This window comes from Lonchura striata, chromosome Z (genome assembly GCF_046129695.1).
Source record: "Lonchura striata isolate bLonStr1 chromosome Z, bLonStr1.mat, whole genome shotgun sequence".
In the NCBI taxonomy this organism is placed as follows: domain Eukaryota; kingdom Metazoa; phylum Chordata; class Aves; order Passeriformes; family Estrildidae; genus Lonchura; species Lonchura striata.
In genome coordinates, this window is record NC_134642.1 from 9,417,910 (window position 1) to 9,438,698 (window position 20,789).

Genomic DNA, 20,789 nt, shown 5'->3' on the forward strand with positions numbered 1-20,789 from the left:
AATAAGGGAGGAAGAACATGTAGCTCTTGGCAAGCTAAGGTTGGGCAATCAACATTCAGAGCTGACATCTAACTGGAAAAGGCCCCTGTAATATGATCAGCTGAGGGCAGGTTTGTGATTGATTTGTGGCCCATTCCAAGCCCTCTTGTATAGTATGTGATTCAGTAAAATAGAACATACTTGTTAATGCTTAATTACTAAAGGAATAGGAGTTGAAAATGCAATTTCAGCTATCAGATCTCTTTATTTCTCTGGTAGCTCATAGGGGTGATTGTCAGATTCTAAGGAAAAAACTAACATAATATTTGTGTGGTGCCTTTCATCATTGAGTATTTTGCTACAGGCTGTACTTTGACCTCTGAATTACCAACACTTTGTTACCTAAGAGCAGATATTTGCTTTTTGCTAAGAGTATAATATCTTTGCATGGAGTAGTATGCATTTTTATATTTTATTTAACCATTTAAAAATTACAAAAATTCATTCTATACTAGTGTATTTTACAACAGCATTCAATTTAATTTCCTCCCTTTCACCCCCAGCTAAGTCTGTAATACTGTGGATATACCCTGTAACAGTGTTGGGGAATAGAGCATTCTTGTTTGTCTTATTTTTGAAGCAGTTACATGTTAGTAGCTCTCCAAAAATCCTAATTTCCTTCCAGAAGAGATGTTCCTCTATGACACTTTAAAATGCAAAGCATGTGAAGATTTTGCAGTTAGAACTTGAGCAGCCTGCTCTTGTCTGCTATTTTGTGACTGCCTGTAGTAGGTGGGAGAAGAAAGATGTGGGATAAAATGTCTCTGATGACAAAAAGGGGAAAGCTTATTACCCTGCTTCCCAACAAATAGCTTTGTGAAAAGTTTGATATTTTTAGCATCTTTTTAAAATTTGTCATCTGCTGCATTACTATAGCATTTAGTCTTGACTACGACAGCAGTTTTATTTCTGTTCAAAATCATGTTTTGCTGGGAACTCCAGTCAAATTTAATTATCAGAATTAAGATCATGTTGACCTTCCCATCCAAATTTTATGTGTGGTACCTGTATTCCTTTTTATTTGTTGACATAATTCTTAAAGCATGTCAAAGGCTTTTTGTGAGGTTTTGGCTTCTGTTTTGGTCTTCTCTTAAGATATGAAACTGGTTTATTATTCTTAGGCAGAATACAGACTTTTCAAACAACTGCAGTATTTGACAGTTTCTGTACTCAGTCAACATTATTATTATTGCATGACTATAAAACTAACATTCTGGCAAAAGCAATTGGAAACTGTTACCTTTTGTTTAGCTTGTGGTTTTAGGTGGTAGCCCAGTAAAGGGAGAGACAGGTAATGCAATAAAGGCTATTTCATTCTACAAATGACAACCACAACAAAAAATATTCAAATATTAATGCAAATATTAATGAAATATTCACCTTTAATCATTAATAGTTTCACTACCATCTACTTATTTAATAACAAAGATCAATATTCTATGAATGTTAGTTTTCAATGTGAAGAAATCTTTGCTGTACTACATCTTTCTTCTTCTGTATAAGTAGACAGAATTTCCTCATAAGGACCAAAACCTGCACACCCAAGAAAATAAAGTATTGTCATGTAGGCAAAAGTGTAGTATACATAATGTCTCAGTTAGAGGTTTAAAGCTCTAAATCCACATCTCTTAGGGCAGAGAATGAGTCTTTGTTCTTGGACATCTTTTAATCAATTTGGATTCAATCCTTAACTAAACCTCTTTGGACTACCCAGGAGTAAAAGAAGAAGTGAGTTCTTGAATTCATAAGTACATTTGCAATCCAGTTAGCAATGTACAGTTTTAGCCACCTTAAATTGCTATATCAAAAAAAGAATATGCTTTTAGAATTTAAGGCATATAAGGGATCTGTGTTTATATATATATAATCATATGTATGATTTTTGGATGGATTCAGTCAGCTTCTCTTTTTCTATTATACAAGTATATACATACACACACACATATATATATGATGTGTTTATGTATATTTCTATATATAATACACTTATTTACATACATATATGTATGTATACATATATACATCTGTGATGTTTACTGTCATCATCTACTTCTAGAAATCTTTTAAATATAGACAGATAAAACTTCAACTCAAAGCAGTCTACAGTTTCATAGCACTTTACACATTAAAAAAAAATGTAGAGAGAAGAGATTTTCATGATTTTTTAATTGAATATCTATCTAGCAAATCATGGATATCCTATCATCCAGGATAATGTTTCAGGATCTTGAATTAGTTAAGCTGGTATATGAACATTTTTACATAAAGAGTAGCGCCACAACAATAATGCTGTTAGACCTTAGCTTGCATTTCGGAATAAATAATTTTATAAATATAGATTTAAATGAAGGAAAAATATTGTCTGGTCACATCCTATTAATATCTATATTTTTGCCTTTTATTTTGTCCTAAATGAGTTTTTTTATTTTATTAACATTTTATATAATTAACACATACCTGTGTGTTGTGAAAAGTTGAAAATAATTAGCAAATAAGTGATTTTATATCTAAAAATACAAAAATTTGATTAGTAATTTCTGATAACAGAAAAAATTACAGTACATCAGAATCAGGCTAAAGAATTCTTAAGTGAATTCTTAAGGGCAAGAAAAGACAATATAAACATTAGTAAGTTGCACTGAGTTGCATTAAGTTCAATTTTGACTGTTACTTAAATTCTCTGCAATATTTTAAGTAATATAATAATTATGAAGAAAAAAGTAAAGTTGGCTCATGGTAGCCTTTAGAAGTTGCACTATTCAATCCAGCAAGGTTTTTAACAGTAATATTTCTTTTCTTAAAACAGTAGAAACATTTCTACACAACCACTACTGTGACTTGTTTATAATTACATACATTATCTAGTCTGATTCCAGTAGCTGTCCATAATGTCTGTCATTAAAAGTAAAAAGTTGTGATGACCTTTAAAGATGGGATCTGAATATGCATAAATACACAATTTTTAGCCTGAGAAAAGCTTTTAAGTTAAACATAATTTTAGAAATAATACAGCTTAGTTGTGCATTAGTTATACACCAGTTGTCTTAAATCTGATGCAAATAAAAGATCCCTGAATTACTAATTTGTCTGTTGAGATTGGCCAATTTAGTTTCATAAACATTATAATGCTATTTTTGAAAATCACAAATGAGGACTAATATTATCATCATATGCTAGGGAAAAAAATATTTTTTTCTTCATTTTTAAGTAACTCAATAAATTTTATCCTCCAATAGTGTAAAAATACTAACAATTGGAACAATAATAAAGCTCTGTTATTTATAACATGCCACCTAAAATCTAAACATTTAACCAACAAAGATGTTATCTCCCAGATAATCAAGCCAGATGTGATTATATTTCTTAATAATGAAATTCCATTAGTCAAGCTCAATTCCATTTTCTCTGTTATTTTTTCTAGTCATCATTGTTAAACTCTCAGGCTTTATGCCAATAAAACTGAGTCAGGAGTCAATGCTGTATAAAAAGGTTGAAACCTCAAATTTAAAACATTCAAATCTCTTCTTATTTGTGAGCATTTCTTTCCAAATTATGTGGGGACATAATGAGATCATAATGCATGAACTCTGAAAAGCACAGATGTTACACAAATACAGAAAACCAGAAATTGACTTGGATTTGAAAAGAAGAGTTTATAATTTTTTTTAGTTCTCTTTATAAGAATAGGAATCTTAGACCACAGAAGGTAAACAATTGATCAAATCTTGACTTTGTAAAAGCTCCATAATAAATTTCTCTAGCAACATTTTATTATTCAGGTCAATAAGAAAAATATTACTGGAAACAAAATACAGGATTTAGGGAGAGTTATACTAACTTGCCAGCTGAGTATCTGGCATAGTGTCTCATCTATAGATATCAATTAATGAAGTGCGAAGTGGCATGTGACATATATTTGTAAGTTAAATATTTGTATTAAAACAAAATGCTGTGAGTAATGATTAGAACACCAAATTAGAGAAATATGGTATATGTAGGGGATAATGCATGTACCAGTTTTATTTCATCCTTTTATGTTCTTGTCAGGTCAAGTCGCTTAAAAATGTACAGAGGTGGAACTGCACATGTACGTGCATACTGTTCCACGTGTACCTTACAGAAAGCCAAAATGTAATTGGACTAGACATTTCAGTTGACTTATCTGTCATTCCACTGCAGAATATTTGTATTCTTGTCCACATAAGCACAAACAGACTTTAAAGACTAAAAGGCTGACACTGCACTTGTTTTCTTAAATAATCACATTCTCTTTGTGCATGTCAAATAAACATGCAGGCTCATAACCAGCTGGAGCTGGCCAGTGTCTCCCTGATGCCAATTGTAGTAATTTACATCCACAATAATGGAAATAAAATAGACGTTTTTTTTCCTTTAAATATGCATACTTAAAGTGTTTTTGCTTGGAAACTGTGGGTGTCAATATTTTTTCTGTTTGCTTTGCTGTACTGAATGCATCACGTGCACTGAAACAGGTGGCAGAGTCAGTGAATCATCATTTTGAAGGCTGAAATAGATTTTGCAGAAGTACCACCAGAAGTACCAAAGTGGATTACTGAGAACTGAGATTAAAGTAGTGATAAAAATGATAAGCATAAAAATGCTCATCTGCTCAAAGGCACTGTCCTGCTCATTTTGTTGTAAAGTATAAAAAACATATCACTTTGCTAAGTAAAACTGGAGATGATATATCTAGTTGTATATTAGAACCAGGCGATAAATGTCAGGAGGTTTAAGATTTAGATGGATAGTATTTTTGAACTTGCTGCTGATCCTTTTACAGTTCACTGATACTGCTGTGCAACATTCTTGAAAGCAGGAAAATCTGCAAGGAAAATGCAATTATATCTGAAATACTCATCTACCAGGGTTTGAGGTTTTTTTTTTGTAGAAGTTAAAGAAAAAAATAGTTATTTCATACCTGTGTCAATTTGTTCTTAATAAGTGTCACTATTTCCTATTAAAGTGGTGGATTTGAGGAGACAGGAAAACAAATCACAAATGAATGTTGGCATAATACTAGAATCCACATGTTCGGTGGGGTCGGCGGTCAGAGACAGGGACCACACACGCACACCAAAGCTCCATGGGGCAGACAGCCTGTCTTAGTGCTGAGAGCCTTCCTCAAAACTGCTCAGAACTGCTGGGCCTCGACAGCTCATTGGTCTGATCCTCACACAGCCCAGCTCCTGACCAGGGAGATGCCTGCACTCAGGATGGGACATGACAGGGGAAGGTCTCTGTCCATCAGTCCAGGACCTGATTTATGAAACCCAACCCAACCAGTGCTGGGTTTCTTTTTTATCAACACAAGCCAGCTTGTACTGATAAAGAAGTGTGTTTTGATCGGAAAAATACAATTTAGGTACATGTATTTGTATATTTTTGTATAACTCACATCACTGGAGAATTTAGCTGGTATTAGGAAATTTAATTTAGTTACCCTGGAAAACCTCATCAGAATGCTGTCAGAGCGACAAATACTTAAACTACTCAATCTTCTTGTGTCAGATATACTAAGGCTAACTGATCGATGCAGAGTGTTTTGTGTTTGCTTTTATTTTCTTTGAATTCTGTGACTGTAGTCAGTAAAATATTGGGATGGCACACTAGCCCAAAGTGAACAGGAGCAAATGCTAAAAAAACAGGTTTAATTTGTTGTCAATTGCTATTAATTTGGTTTCAAATTTTGGGTTTGCCTAGTTTTTTCACCCTGGAATTAATGAAAGCAAAACAACTATGAAAAGAAAGAAAGAAGAATACTAAAATATCTACAAGTGAATTAATTGCAGATGTTTAACTCTAAAAAATCTTTCTCAATATAAAAATATCTTTGGCCATGAAAACTATGGCTAATTATCACTACTAGCTTTAAATTGCAAGGCAAGAGTGTAATATGTTGGGCAAGACCACTGAGCAAGGAAAACAAATACAAGTGGCTCAGTGAAAGCAGCTGCTCTGTTAAGAACATGTAAAAAACTATTAGCTTGAGAAAGTTGTATAAAAGTATAATGAATTATGTATTTGAGCTAGCCATTTTTTTTGTTTCATTGTAACAAATATTTATACAATAAATGCGTATTTTCTATTTCCACACAGTAAGTTTATATTTCCTGACATAATGCTGTATATACAAGAAATTACATCAGTACAGAAATTTAAATGAGAATGCTGCTTAAACTCAGTGGTATAGTGAAAGGTGGTGGCAGTGAAAGTTCATTATTTTTGTTTCTCCAAGAAATTTTCTCTGCATGAACAAAATAAGAGTCTTGGGTAAAATTTACAGTGATGAGATGTGAGTGATCCAAGTGATCTTCACTTCACTGATGGAGAAAAAGAGAGAGAAGGTTAAATAATAGAAGTAGTGAACTAAACTTTGTGCAGAGCAGGATGTACTAGTATGGCATCCTAAACTTGCATATCACCAGAGGCTAGAGATAGAGAATAGTAGTATTGCAAAAATCCATTCTCCTAAAGAGGAGACAATCTCCCAGATTAAGTTCTGTTTTACATTGAGTCTTGGATTATTATTAGAATACGTGCCAAAAAGGTGTACAGATGCTAAGTGGAATTCTTAGTTTGTAGTAAGGGAGGTAGTTTGCTTATCATCAAATAAAAGCTTTTCCTCAGCACAAATATTTTGAAATGATATTTTTTTAGTACCTCTCTCCTGCTGGAGGAAGAAAACCCTCCTTTTTAGTATGGTGCTCAGAAGTAGCTCAAAGTGCCTAGATTGTATCCTAAACAATTACAGCTTCATTACATATATAAAAGTTTTTTATTCAAAGTTGGGCTTTCCAGTGCACACAAAAGGTGTTGCCTACTGTAGAGAACTGATTCATAGCACTGTGTGGTATGCTGGTGATAAAAATTCTGAGCAAAATATTGGCTTTGATAAGTCTTTGAACCATTGCCAGTATGTTTTCCTTTTGATAAACTATGTCAGTTTATCAAACTATCTCCTTTGATATATTTATATAATGATTAATTGAGGAGAAATTTCTTCAGAGCTTCCTGAAGAAATGCGAAATGAGATTCACTGACTCACTCACTCACCTAATTTACTGTTAAGGCAGAAGGGGGAGTGAAATAAAGTTATCTACCTTCTTCTGTTTGAATGATGCAAAGTAGATTAAACTTTGTCATTATTAACACCATTTCCTAGTGCCTTTGTATTGCGCTCATTCAAATTCAAAATGCCTCTGAAACTTCTCTTGACATAGTAACTACTACTTGTCACAAATTATTATTAAAACCTAATATTCATTTTATAGTACCTGTCACAATTTTGAAAGTTAAGTTCCTTATACATTAAATATTCTGACAGTTGAAAAAATAAACACAATTGCTCCTTCTCTTCTAAGATTGTACATGTTTTTTTAATTGATATTCAGTTTCAAAATATCTTAAATAAGGTTAGATCTTCCTACAAAATTAAGCTTAATCTACCTTTGAGGCCACTGAAGTAACTGCTACCCCCCTGCCCCCTTAGAAAGTTCTTTCTGACTGAAGCATTTATATAGCTCTTTTTATGTTCTGCCTCAAAAATAGATGAAATTTTTTAGTAGTTTTGATTTCTATTGAGAGAGCTCTGCATGACATTTCTGAAATACTCCTTAGAAAATATAACTTCCCTACATGGATAAGTCAAAACATACTTGTTATGTCTATACTTATTTATGGAAATTACTGAGGTAGATTAATCTCATTCTTCAGATTTTAAGAGGCAAGATTTCTTCATTCATTTCTAAACAGCAAAAGTAACACATAGGTTTCAGAATTAGGTGCCATTCATGGGACTTTTCAGTCTTTATTCAAACAGCACGTCTCATGATGTATTCCTGTGATTGAGAAGTTCTGATATCAGGCCCTCAAAAATGTGTCTCTTAGTTATTCTCTCACAGTATTTTCTGAAATCTGGCCAAGAGCTTCCCTAACAATCCAGAAAATGATGGCTTATATGTTCAGAAGGAAGGGGTAGTACTGAAGACCCTGAGAGTTTATATAGTACATCAGGTTTGGTTTTGTTGTAATATACAGAGATAAGTACTGTTTTCCAAAAAGAGGACATAATTCAGAAGAGTTCTTTGAAGGGGAGATCTTGTTTTAGATTCCTTGAAATATATCCAAAATTCCATTCTGTTTCTGTACTTTTTTTATATTTAGCTTAACCCATATCTGTCAGTTTGCAAGGTAAGAAGACAACAGCTAAGAAGCTGTACATGAAGCTGGATAACATATATTTAAATTTTCATCAGTTCATCTTAGTAGTTACAACAGCTTCAGCTAATACTTGGTTTCCTAGACACAATTCACATTATTTAAACTGTTCTAAAATATAAGGACAGTTGTGAAGACATTGACTGGTTTCCTATCAAATCCAGTTATGGAAGGATATTAAACCATGACACTGTCCTGAAGGACAGCTATGGAGTCTTTTTGTACACTGGTAAGGTAACACCTGCTTTTAATCTCCTTCATATCAGGAATTTCTCTTTCACACAGAAAGTAACTGTGTACTAGAAGTCTTAAGATTACACAAGTATTCAAAGACCCTTGTTCTAGTAATCTTTAAAGAGGTATTTCTGTGGTCCTATACTTCGGCTGACTGCCCTATATCATCATAACTTGCTAATCTTAAAATCAGAAGGAGGAGACTGTGGAGATGAAAACACCAGTTGGTTAGAGAATGGCACTAATAACACCAAGGATGCAGGTTTGATCCATTTATGGACCATTCATTTAAGAGGTGGATTCTATGATACTTGTGAGTCTTCTCCACTTGGAATATTTGGTGATTCTGTTTCCAAGGCTGTGCATTTTGAGACCAGTTAGGCATGGATCTTTCATCAGGCAATAACAACTCTTTAGAGCTGCGCTTTACTGCACTGAATGTTCCTTGGGGTTTTTAGGTGCTAAGATTGGTTGTTTTGTATTATAGTTTTAAATATAGGCAATATGTGACTGTAAGAAGGACTTTTTAGACCTGATAATAATCTCATGGAAGACAATAGAAGGGAAGCTTCAGATAAAGGTTGTCAAGGACATGCTCCTGAGAAGTCACAAAGTTCAGAAAGGAGTCTAGGTGAGGCAGGACCCATCCTAGTCTCAGACTTAATCAAAAAAGCTTGTCTAATGGTTTAGGTAGGTGTAATTCAACCTTTATGTAACTTTCCCCAACAGGATTGCAAAGGATAGGAAACCAAACATATTTATATGAATAAAGTATGTTGTTTTTTGAAATTGATGATGATAGTGATTAGACAAAAAAACTGTAATCAGAGTTACTTCCTGCACAGTATATTTATATCCACTACTTTTTTTAAGCAATATGGAAGTAATTATATTAAGACTAGCAAAATAATTATTAACAGGAGATTTATGTTACTCAACCATACCTATGACCCTGGGCAACTCTTTCATTTGGTCTCAAGGAGTAGCCTTGAGGGAGTGTCCCCCCTCAAGGGAGGAATTTCCACATGCAGTCCTGGAAGGAGTGTGTTGCAAGTGTCTGCTGTAACAAGAGGGACTGGGCTTTCATAGTATAAGGTGATTGACTGTTCATATGTTTGAAGCCAGCTGTGTCAGCTCAGCAGCCTTCAGCTCAGCACCCTTAGCTAAATTATTACTATTATCACTTGCTGGTTCCTTTAAAGGATGTCTATATTCTGCATGCTCACAGATGTGAATTTCTGTAGGGAAATATTGTTATTCACATTGTCAGGATATTTAGCTTTGGGATTGATGTGTCAGGATGGCCTCAGTATTCTTTAACAACCAAAAAACCCTCCTCTCCATATATAATCAATAACATGGGCAAATATGGTAAAGTTCAGGCTTTTTTATCTCCTCTTGTGCAGAACATTATGCTACATATCAAAGGCAAAAGATGAATAGCTATCAAAAATGTGGTTGAAAATTACTATGCACAAAATTTACATGTGAAGCAGTCACTGCAGAACTAGGTTCTGATCTAGCTGTCCTTCTGAGGCTTCTTCAATCTGTGTGGAAAAAAAACAGATTCTGTGTCCTATATTTCTTATTCACATCTCAAGGTCCCTCATCTCTTCTCAGGTCTGCTTGCCACAGTTTATCCCTGGTTTCAAATTTTGAGGCTTTTGTCTGTGTCTTTTATTACTGAAATATGGCTCAGAACAGCATTACTGTGATAACTTTCACACAGCCTTTCTGAGAAATGAGCCAAGTAGTGATTTATGCTCTTTTGCATCTTAGGCTATTTAGATTCTTCTTTTTAATTACTTTTCTTGTATTTTGCTAGGCTAGAAATGGGAATTTTATAATTGTATGAACTCCATGTCTTGAATTGCCTCATTCAAACATAGGAGAACTAAAATGAGAAAAACAAGGGGTTTATCACAGCTGTACTGTTACTCTACACATATTTTTAAGTATCCAAGAGGCTTGTCACCTGCTAGCAATGTATCAGCATGGTTTATAAGATATTGCCCTCCACTTTCCATCTCCATTATCTGTCAATAAACTTAAAGAACAAAACCCTTTGACTGTTTATATAGGTATACATCTAGATTTTTAATTCTCTGTGAAAGAGCACACCATTCAGCTTAAGAAATTAAATAGTGTCAAATTTTTGTATTTTAGAGGTTTTGAATGCTGAAAAAAAAGTTAATTTTTCATTTAATTGAAACCTTAGAAGACTCAGTTGTCAATTGCTTGCATTCAGAAAATCTGCTCTGTAAATAAGTGCAGGCAAATTCATCCCTGCTGAAACTTTATTGATTTGAAATTAAAATCAGCTTCTGGTAAATGATCCATATGGGAAATACACAGTTTGATTAATCAAAGGAAAGCATCCTTTCTGATGTGTGTTAGTTGTTGCTAATGCAGTTCTTGCAATTGTTGAAATTAAATGTGCAAAAATTTAATGGAATTTAAGAGTGGTGTATGTGCTGGTGCTAGATAATGGTCTAATGGACTGCATGTTAAAAAGCAGATATCAAGGCATGTATGAGTGTGAACCGTTTTGTGGTTTACATGACAATATAGGCAACTGTAGTCACAGTGCCAGATAAACAAAAAGTGGAGTGCTGTTCACACAAAGGGGAAATCTTTAAATCAATTTCTAGTCTATGTATTTCATAATTTTTAAAATGAAGCAAAAGTAGCTTAGCATACTAATAACTACACAGAGCAAGTTTGGAAAGCTCAAGCATCGCCGAATAAATTTTCTTTCATCAGGGTTAAAAGTTTTTAACCTGATACAGCACTTCAGGCCCACTGAAAATATACTCAGGTATTTTCTACCCTAGATGTGCGATTTTGGACCATATCTTTAGTCACCTTGAATTTTGCTCTCTTGTGGCTATTTGATAAATTTGCTGAGTTTTTTTTTTTATATTTTCAATGTTAGTGATAATGATATTGTCATCCCAGTGAAGCTAAGGAAATATGAAAGTAAAAGCTCTTTAAACATACATCCTAGCAGACAGGAACCGGGGTAATGAAAAAATACCCATGCAGTGCTGTGATTTGTTTATATTGATGGTCATGGGAGAGGGCAGAGGATTTTTAACCTCCAAAAGCAAGAAAGGTAGATCATAAAATTTAAACTACATATGAAGAGCATAAAAATTGAATTTTAGAAATAGAATATCTAGACATATCTGAAAGAAAGCAAATCTTCTGCTAGAATTTTAGTGCATAAATCCAGGACAGATTTCAAGCTGCAGTCTTGTTTATAATATGGTAGTTGTAATGATGAAGAAATTTTTGACTGAACTGATGAATGGTGCCACCTTATATAACTCCCACAAAAGACCACTGTGCGTTGCTTGGAGTGGATGTGTGAGGAAATTCCCATATATTCCACTTAACTGACTTGAAAATAAATGTTATAATATTGTAAAAACAGAAATCAAAAATAATGGAATTTCACAGGCAAAATTTGAAATATGAAATATGCATGATTGCTTAGATTTTAAATCTAGAACAAATTAGTCAATATTAATGCATTAAAAACATAAAAAAGCCTAGGAATTTTTTCAATCATTTAATAGTCAATTTATTGATGAATATCACATAAAATGAAGGAGGTTGTTTATCAATTAGTATGTATATGTGACTAATGGAAACTCTAAACTTTGATTTAATTCTCCCAGTAACCATTGATCTTTCATTTACTTATGAGCCATCAAGTAAAACTGGCAAGTTCTTACTAAAATGAAATGGAAAGACAGAGATTCATGAGTTAGCACTTCAGAAAAAATATTGGCATGAGACAGTGGAAAATAAAAAGAGTTAAAAGCCCCCTGAGATAAAATTCAAATAAAGGAACTCTACATACAGGTTTTCTCCCCTTTGAAAATTATTTTTCAGATTTGCTGTTAGTTTGCAACAAAAGATGTTTCATCAGTCACTATAGAACATAGATTCAGATGCAATTGAAGAAAACATATGCTTCATATTAAAGACACTGACAAAGAAAGAGAGAAGAGAAATAAGATGAAGACTTCAAAGTCAATAATTCAGGAAGTTTAGAGATTACAAAATTATGTTCCTGTAAATCTTAGACTATCCCTGTGTGTTCATACATTTTTGCACAGCCTTGTTTAGTATATGTGGTATCTGCATCCCTGTGAGAAGCTGTTTAAGACCTCTCCAGATCTCCCCAGAAACATCCACACCATACAGCATGAAATCTGAGAAACAAGATCCTTTTGACAACTATTTTGCAGCTAACTTCTGTGCATCACCATGCCCAGATGTATTCTACAGCCAAAAGCGAATAGAGTTTGGTACACTCTAATCTTACTGCAAGGACAGGACACACTGTAAGGAATGCTGGGTGAGAAGCTAACATGCTCTACTAGTGCTTCCTGCAGGACTGGGCAAACATTTAATATCTGTGATGTTTCAGGTGGCAGTCAGATGCTGGGAGGACTCCTGGCTGCTGGACAGTCAGACAAAAGAGCTCATGAAGAGCCTTTGACAGAGAAAAGCATTATGTGAACCACTGTAGTGGTTTTTCAGGAAACATGTTGCAGCTTCTGCCTGGTGGTCAAGACATTGGGTTAATACAGGCTGCTGGAGATATGCTGCTTCTGCTCAGTGGTTATTATTCTTTATGGGTCATATATTGTATTGGTCAGAAAAGGGCTAATAGATGACTTCTGGGACTGCATTTTTACTGTAATCCCTCAAATCAAATAGCCCTGACATTAGAACACTGTGTATTTGTGTCTCTCTCTCTTCTTCTTTTCTGGATGTAGGGCAGCATGGTGAGGGGGTATAGACTACCTGGTGGCATGCCTTGCAAAAACTCCTGGAAAGTACTGTACTAAAGACAGGAGAACTTAACCTCAGGCTAGTACCAAGTAGTACTGCCATAACAGACTGATTTTCAGGCCTTTTTTTTTTTTTTTTTGACATCCTTCTAACTTCCATTACTTCATTCTGAATAAAGTTCTGCAGTCACCAAGGGAAGATGTTTTATCTCAGAAGGAGTTTACAAGTTATGTACTCAGCACAGTCTGCCAGACTACTCCTGTTGGCTGCAATTCAACCCTGCCTTTCAAGTGGAAAGTTCAAAAATGTCACCAAATTTAGCACGGTGACACCTAACTCTAAGAAGGCTTTGGGTTAACACAGCACGGCAGAATGTTGCTGTGTCTGTAAGTGTTCATGCATGAACTGAGGTTTTGGAAGTTAAGGTGGCAGTTAAGTCTTATGTGGCGTGTGTCACAGATACAGTATGTGATGTGAATGTGGACCACTCTGTCTGTGGGTGTAAGGGCCCTTATTTACCTCCCATGCCAACTGATTATAAAGTTTTCTTGTTTGATGCCAGCACACTGTTCTGCACAGCCACTAAAAGATGAAATTATGTGGTCATAAGGAAAAGCTTTCAAATCCGCTTGAGAGTAACTGAAATGCAGCCACTGAAATCATATATTTACATAAAATTCAAAATATTGATTTAGATAAAGAGGGGGAAAATACACATAGTTTTTGACTCCATAGTTTTAACTCCATAGTTTTAATTCTGTTACAGTTTATATACAGTTTGCTTATAAATATGTGGACAACTGTTTTACATATATGGGACGTTATGTTTTTCTCTCAGCTCTTTCTGCTTGGCTCTGTACAATGGACCTCACTTCTTCTGCAATGTATGAATACCTGTATAGTTTTCCACACCTTTATATTTAAATGACAATATTACATCCCTCAGTAAAAATTTCTTTTCTTTTTCTTTCCTAGAGGAGGTAATGTCAAGAACTTGACTCGTGACTCTAAACAGAATTAAGCAACATGTAGTATTTAGTTATGAATTTTTCTAAATCTTGAAGCCCATACAAGCATAAAATTGGATTGTAGCTAACTGATTGTTGTGGAAACTAGATATGTCTGTTCTGGTTCTGTGTATGCATGATTTAAGAATTTTTCAAGGTGCCTCTTACATTGTGTTTTTCAGAGTTAGATCTGAATATGTTCTTAAATAATGGGTATTTTTTAGTTTTTATCACACTCTTTTCTGGTAAAACTCACCAGATGTTGTGTCTGAATACTTGCATATTTTGCAATTTATTTCTGTAAATCAATGTTTTCTCTTATGAGATTGTTTGATTACCTACCCTTGACCTTTCCCACACAGCTTTACAGGGAAACTAGCATGATCTGAGTAAACAAAAGCAAAAAAATAAGGAAAACAAAGGAGCACTGAATTGATTTCTTTTCTTCCTTTTAATATTTTTCTGATTAGTAAAAATACTGAGATGTAGCTATGCAGACAATTGTACCTGTGCTTGAAACTGCATGTGTATACCTCATACTATTTTATCATTTTGCTTACAGATTTCTTGGTTATTTTAAAGAGCATATTCAAATTTGCCATCTAACTATGCTTTATTGTTTCATATGTAAGCTTTTATATCCAGGCCTCACATAACAGAATAATGCAGAATCACTGAGGTTAGACAGAATGTCTGGAGATCTTCTAATCTACATAGAATGAAACTGAGGTGTATAAAATAAAAATATAAAATTTAGATTTTTTTACTTAGAGTCTTGTTGGTAAAAATTACTCTGTAGAATTTATTGTAGAACTTCAAGAAAGACAAAATCCATTCCTAATAATTTAGAATAATTATATTTTGTTACAGGTATCTAGTAATCTAGTGTACATTTTCAGAATACTTGCTAAATAGTATCAAAATACTTTTGATGCAACTATATCTTGAATTAGAATCAGAGAATCATCATATTGCTTGAGTTGGAAGGGACTCCTAACAATCATCTTGTTTGAAACCCTTACATTGGAGATGGACATTTTTCATTAGAAAATATTGCTCAAATGACCTAATTTGTTTTTGTATATACTAGTTTCATGTTAACTTGCTTATTTTTAGAAATACTTTTCACTCTTTTTCATTGTTTTTAAGGTGCTGGTGGCTGGTCTCCACTTGTGTCCAACAAATATCAGTGGCTTCAGATTGATCTTGGTGAGAGGACTGAGATTACTGCTGTTGCTACTCAAGGTGGTTATGGGAGCTCAGACTGGGTGACAAGCTACCTTCTGATGTTCAGTGACAGTGGACAGAATTGGAAACAATATCGTCAAGAAGAAAGCATTTGGGTATGTACTTTCAATAATGAGAATTAAGTTTCTGCAAAAGATTTAAAGGCAACTTACTGCGTATAGTTGCAAATCTAAACAAAGCTGTAGAATATAAAGAACTACACTAAAAATGTTTAGATAATGAAATATACAAAGCAATTTAGCTCTTGAAAGGATGAAAGACAGTAAAAAGCAAACAAGCATCAAAATTCTAGCCATAGAAGTACTCCATTAAGACACAAGGAATTATTCTGAGGATTAAAAATGTACTACAAAACCTCTTTTGTCTTGCTTGTATGGCAAACTTCTTTTTCTCAAAAGCATTGATCCCAGTGCATGAAACTTGGTTTTTTGTTATGGTTAAAAAACAAAACAAAACGCTTTATTTTTTATGCAATGTTTAAACTGATTGTAAGAATACAATGAAACAACCAAAGGAAAAGAAATCTTAAGCAAGCAAATTCCAGTCTATTTAAAAAAGCAAATAAATTAAGCAATATTTAAGTTCTGGTCATCAAATTCAGAGTCTGGTTTCTGATGCTGTAACCTGCTTATCTCTGACCATCTTTGTAAATATGATAATTAATAAGCCATTAATAAGATCAAGAGTTTCTTTTTGCATGAATATAAATGACAGAAAAGTAGAAAAAACCTGAGAGATTGTGTTCCAAATCTGCATGAAAAAGTGGACTATATAATTTTAGAAAAGGCTTGCATTTTTCTTTGATCCCCGATAATTGGCAGCTTGGACTAGAGAAAGAGTATTGGAACTCGTGATATGTTATTGTATCCTGTCAAGTGAATTCTGTTCTCCATGCATAGAGCTGATTTATTTCTAAATTTTTCTAAGTCTTGTTTCTTGCTGCAGTTAAAAATTATGCTAAAATGTATTTCATTTTATGCATTTTGATTTTGTTGACTTTTAATTCAAAATGTTCATGTCACTCTTACTGTCAAAGCCTATCTATGGTATAATGAGATTATGCAGTGTTTTACTTGTTGCATAATTATCCTGCTTTTTAAATTTGCTACATACTTCTGCTTCAGATTGTGTTTTCATAACAAAGAGAAATAAATGAGTTTCTAATCCATATGGCTGTGGGGAGTTAGAAAATCAATCAATTTTCCAAATATTAAATGAGCATAAGCTGCTACAATATTGTCTTTGCTCATCTTAAGGCAGTCTGACAAAACATATCTGAGAGGTATGGCAGCTTGGTCTCTTCCATGATGGCTCTTTTGAAATTTGATATTAATATTGCAAATAATGATGCAGATTGTTATTTCTTGAATATTGCCACCAGTAAAATATCAAACGAAAGTTAAGAAAAATAGTTAAGTGTTGATACATACATTGGATAAAGGGGGTTGTTGGATCTGTATGAGCTAAAAAGTGAAGCTTCAATTCCATCATCTCAAACTTAATAAAAAATTATTATTTTAATGATTGCAATGCAGATTGAAGGTATGGCTTGCAGGCAGTAATGAATAATTCAAGGATGCAAACCATCAAATTCAGGGCAGTCTATTGATCTTTTTTATGTATCTTTATTTAGGAGTTCTGCTTCTAGGGGAATATATTTTCTCTTTTCTAAACTAATACACAGATGTAGTCTCAAAGTGAAACTCTTAAATCCCTATTTATTTTATAGATTTTCTCTGACTTATCTCTTTATGCTGGCTTCTTAAATGACATACTCAAGTTCATTAAGGCAAGAACCTCCAACATTTTATAAAGTGTACTGTGTTACTTCTATCTTATGTTTAACTGACTCATTGTCCTGTTACAAGGTTACTGACCAGAAGTAACTTTTGGGGTTTTCTTAATACTATTCTGCATTAGAATGATGGAAGTTGTTCAGTTCTGAGGGCGCTGTGTTGAAATCTTCACTAGAATTTTTACTTCATAGCCACTTTTTGTAGACTTAAGTAGAGATAATTGTCCGCAAATTCACCACTTCCTGCTTCCCATTTTTCTTTTCAGAAGATAGTTTTGAACTGTCTTTGTTTCCTTATGGCTTATCTTAAGGTTCTGAAACTCCTGTCACTGTGCAGCTATTACAGCTTTTTCATCCACTGTAAAATTTTTATAGCAACTGAGGTCAAAGAATACTATCTACACATCTGCAAATTATCCAGTTATCAAAGCTCTCTTAATAGTCTGTGGAGAGGTAGTTCTTCCCAAGGCTAACTCCTCTGACCATAGGTGTCTTGCTTAGGTTGTAATGAACCATATTTCATTTTCCCCTGCTTATAAAACACTTGGTTGTGTGTTGGTGCTGAATTTGGATGTAAAAATTCTGAAGTTAGGTGAGATTAGCCTCTCTCCCTTCCCTGCTGCTAAATATTAAATATTTGTTTTCACTTTTCTGTGTATTGGGAATTGGTTTAGAGAGCAACATGGTGACTGTAGTCTTTACTTCTGCAGTATATTTTGCTCTCCGTGTTCTAGTTTTCTTGTTGTACTGATGACCTAAATGTATGCATTACTTGCTGTCTCTTAACTGTAGAAAGATTGTATTTTATTTGGATTTAATTTATTGCATAAAATAATTTAATTACTAATTACTAGAGGAGTGTTGGAAAGACTAATTACATTACATTTAATTCCTAGCTCTCCTGTCCCTATAGATGAAGTATTTTTAGCTATATGTTCTAAAATAGAGTTTTTCATATTTCAACAATACATTTTGATCTCTGTCCTTACTGATCTTACTGTCACTATTTCTTTAAAGTTAATTGTAAGTATTTTCTGCCCCATTCTTGGCATTTATTTTAAGATTTTTTTTTTCAGTCAGACCTTAGTAGAATCAATATTTACATCTCTTTTAGTAATTGGTACAGTTCTGGTCAAGATGTAATTCTCAAGTGAATTAGTTGTTATATAGTAGTAAAGAACATATTTTTGCACAGAAACAGCTCCCTTTGATAATGATTAGTTGACTCTTGGAAAGAAATTAATTAAACTCAATTTTATATTTTCTTTAATTTTACCATAAATATAGAAGTTTTTGAACAACACATGTTGTGCCCTTTTATATTCTTCAATCTTTTTATCGTGTTCCTATTCCTTAGGATATAGTTTCAGAGGCAGTAAAGTCCAAACTTCCAAGCCAAATCTTTTGCATTGTTCTTTTTTTACCTTTAAAATGAGCAGAGGCCTCAAATCTCTTTGTATATTAAGTTATCAGATTTTTTCCTCTGGAAATGATGGGTTTTTTTCACTTTTCTTCTGTCAGACCTCAGGAGGTATACAGTAAAACATAACAAAAAATACATTTAAATTTTAGACAAGAAGTGCTAGGAAGTCTTATGTCTTTAAATACTACCTTTATTAGAGGTATTGCTATTTATTCATACTCGTTATTTGTATTTGTATTCTTCCTCATAATTCTAGATATCATCACCTGTATTTTGGTGATTATTTATTTATCTCTTTGGGGCTATGTATACTGATCCTTTCAACTAGTATAATTTCTGGATTTAACTAAATTCATGGTTTTGTATGACGAGTGTTTTTGTGCTGTGTACTCTCTCCTTGACTTTACTTATGGCTCTTCTTTTAAAAGAAGAGTAATAAGATAAAGAGATTAAAAGGGAGGAGTTAAGAGGGAGAAGAAGTATAGCAATTTACAGTTTGAATAACAAGTTTCCAATGGCTGACGATTTCAGTGAAAACAGGAGTCATATAACTCATGAAGAAAAGCATCTCAATGTCATTCACCAGCAGGAGTTTTGAGGAAAAAAAGAAATGTAATTCCTCTCTGATTTAAGGTGGAATATTTCTTCTCTGACACACCTATGGAAATACACATATATTCAGCCTTCAATTTTGTGGACTTTTTTTCTTGTGAGAATAATAATTTATATATTCCACAGCTGGAAATGAATTTGCACTTTTATTTGTTTTGAATCTTAAAAATTATTTCCAAAGAGAGAAAATAAATCTATAGTCAAAAATAGCTAAAATTTAAGGAAATTATGACCATTTTAATAAATTTTCCTTTAGAAGAAAAATTTGTTTATGTCTGTTTATTTTTGTACATATATTTACGGTCTGAGGTCTACTGTGTGTTTAATTTAACTTAGCTGAAGTTAAAAGTGTAGTTTTATTGTAATATCCTCAACCCTGTGAGTTTGCACAGAAGTATTTTCACTGTAACATTTATTATTCTTATGGTATGCAGCATAATTTTATGAATGGTAAAGAATTAATTCTGTTTGCATTGCTACAGAATTGCTTCACAACTTCCTTTTTAAAGGAATTGGGGCTTTATATTTTATTGGAGACTCCCTATGGTGTAAAATAACTCACAATTATGCAAAGTTGCAGGTTAAGAAATACAAAATCACAAGTATTCTGTGATAATCACATTATAAGTTTAAAGAATACATTGTTTTTATAAAGCTGGTGACTCTTTCTTAGACTCAGTGATACACGTCTGCTATGCTCCTCCTCCTTAGAGACCAGTCATCATTCTTGATCATAATTTGCTCCACTTTAGTAGCAAAAGACTGCTACTTGTATATATGCTACTTTTTTGGACCCAAAAGGTTTTTCTGTTGATTTCTTCTACAAGGCAATAGGGACTCTATCACTATATTTTCCGTAGGTACAGTTTTGAAGTATTGTGACTTCAGACTGCCTAACACTTCTTCTGTAAGAGAGAACCTCTTTCTCTATGGATTAGAGCATATAGTAATGACCCCCATGGGGGACTCACACTGGACCATTGAGTAGCTGAAGGACTGCAATCTGTGGAAAGGACACATGCTTAAGTACAGAAGAGTGTGAAGAGTCACCCCCCTTAAAGAGGAAATGTGTGACAGAAAACACTTCTGCTGGAAGACATCCCTGCCCATGGCAGGGGTTCTAGGACTAGGAGGTCTTTAAGGTATTTTCATACAACAAGCCCCAGCCCATCAATCCAGCCTGTTTGGATCCCTCTGTAGAGCTTTCTACTCTCCAGCACATCAACACATCTGCCCAGCATGGAGCTGTTTGTGAACTGACTAAGGGAGCATTTGATGGTTTTTGTTGACTGCTGTTGGGATCATCCCTGTACGGGCCACCAATTATTGGTGTCAGTGCTTGGCACCAATTGACCAACATCAGTTTATCATCCTAATGTAAGAC

At 33.8% G+C, this 20,789-nt stretch overlaps 1 protein-coding gene across 1 annotated transcript in view; it reads left to right on the forward strand.

Moving 5' to 3' along the window:
- CNTNAP4 (contactin associated protein family member 4) overlaps window positions 1-20,789 on the forward strand; it is a 203,894-nt gene that overhangs the window by 60,557 nt on the left and 122,548 nt on the right. Inside the window, exon 3 of the mRNA XM_031507421.2 lies at window positions 15,477-15,670. Within this exon, the coding sequence (XP_031363281.1) occupies window positions 15,477-15,670 (194 nt within the window). The remainder of the gene's footprint in view (window positions 1-15,476; window positions 15,671-20,789) is intronic.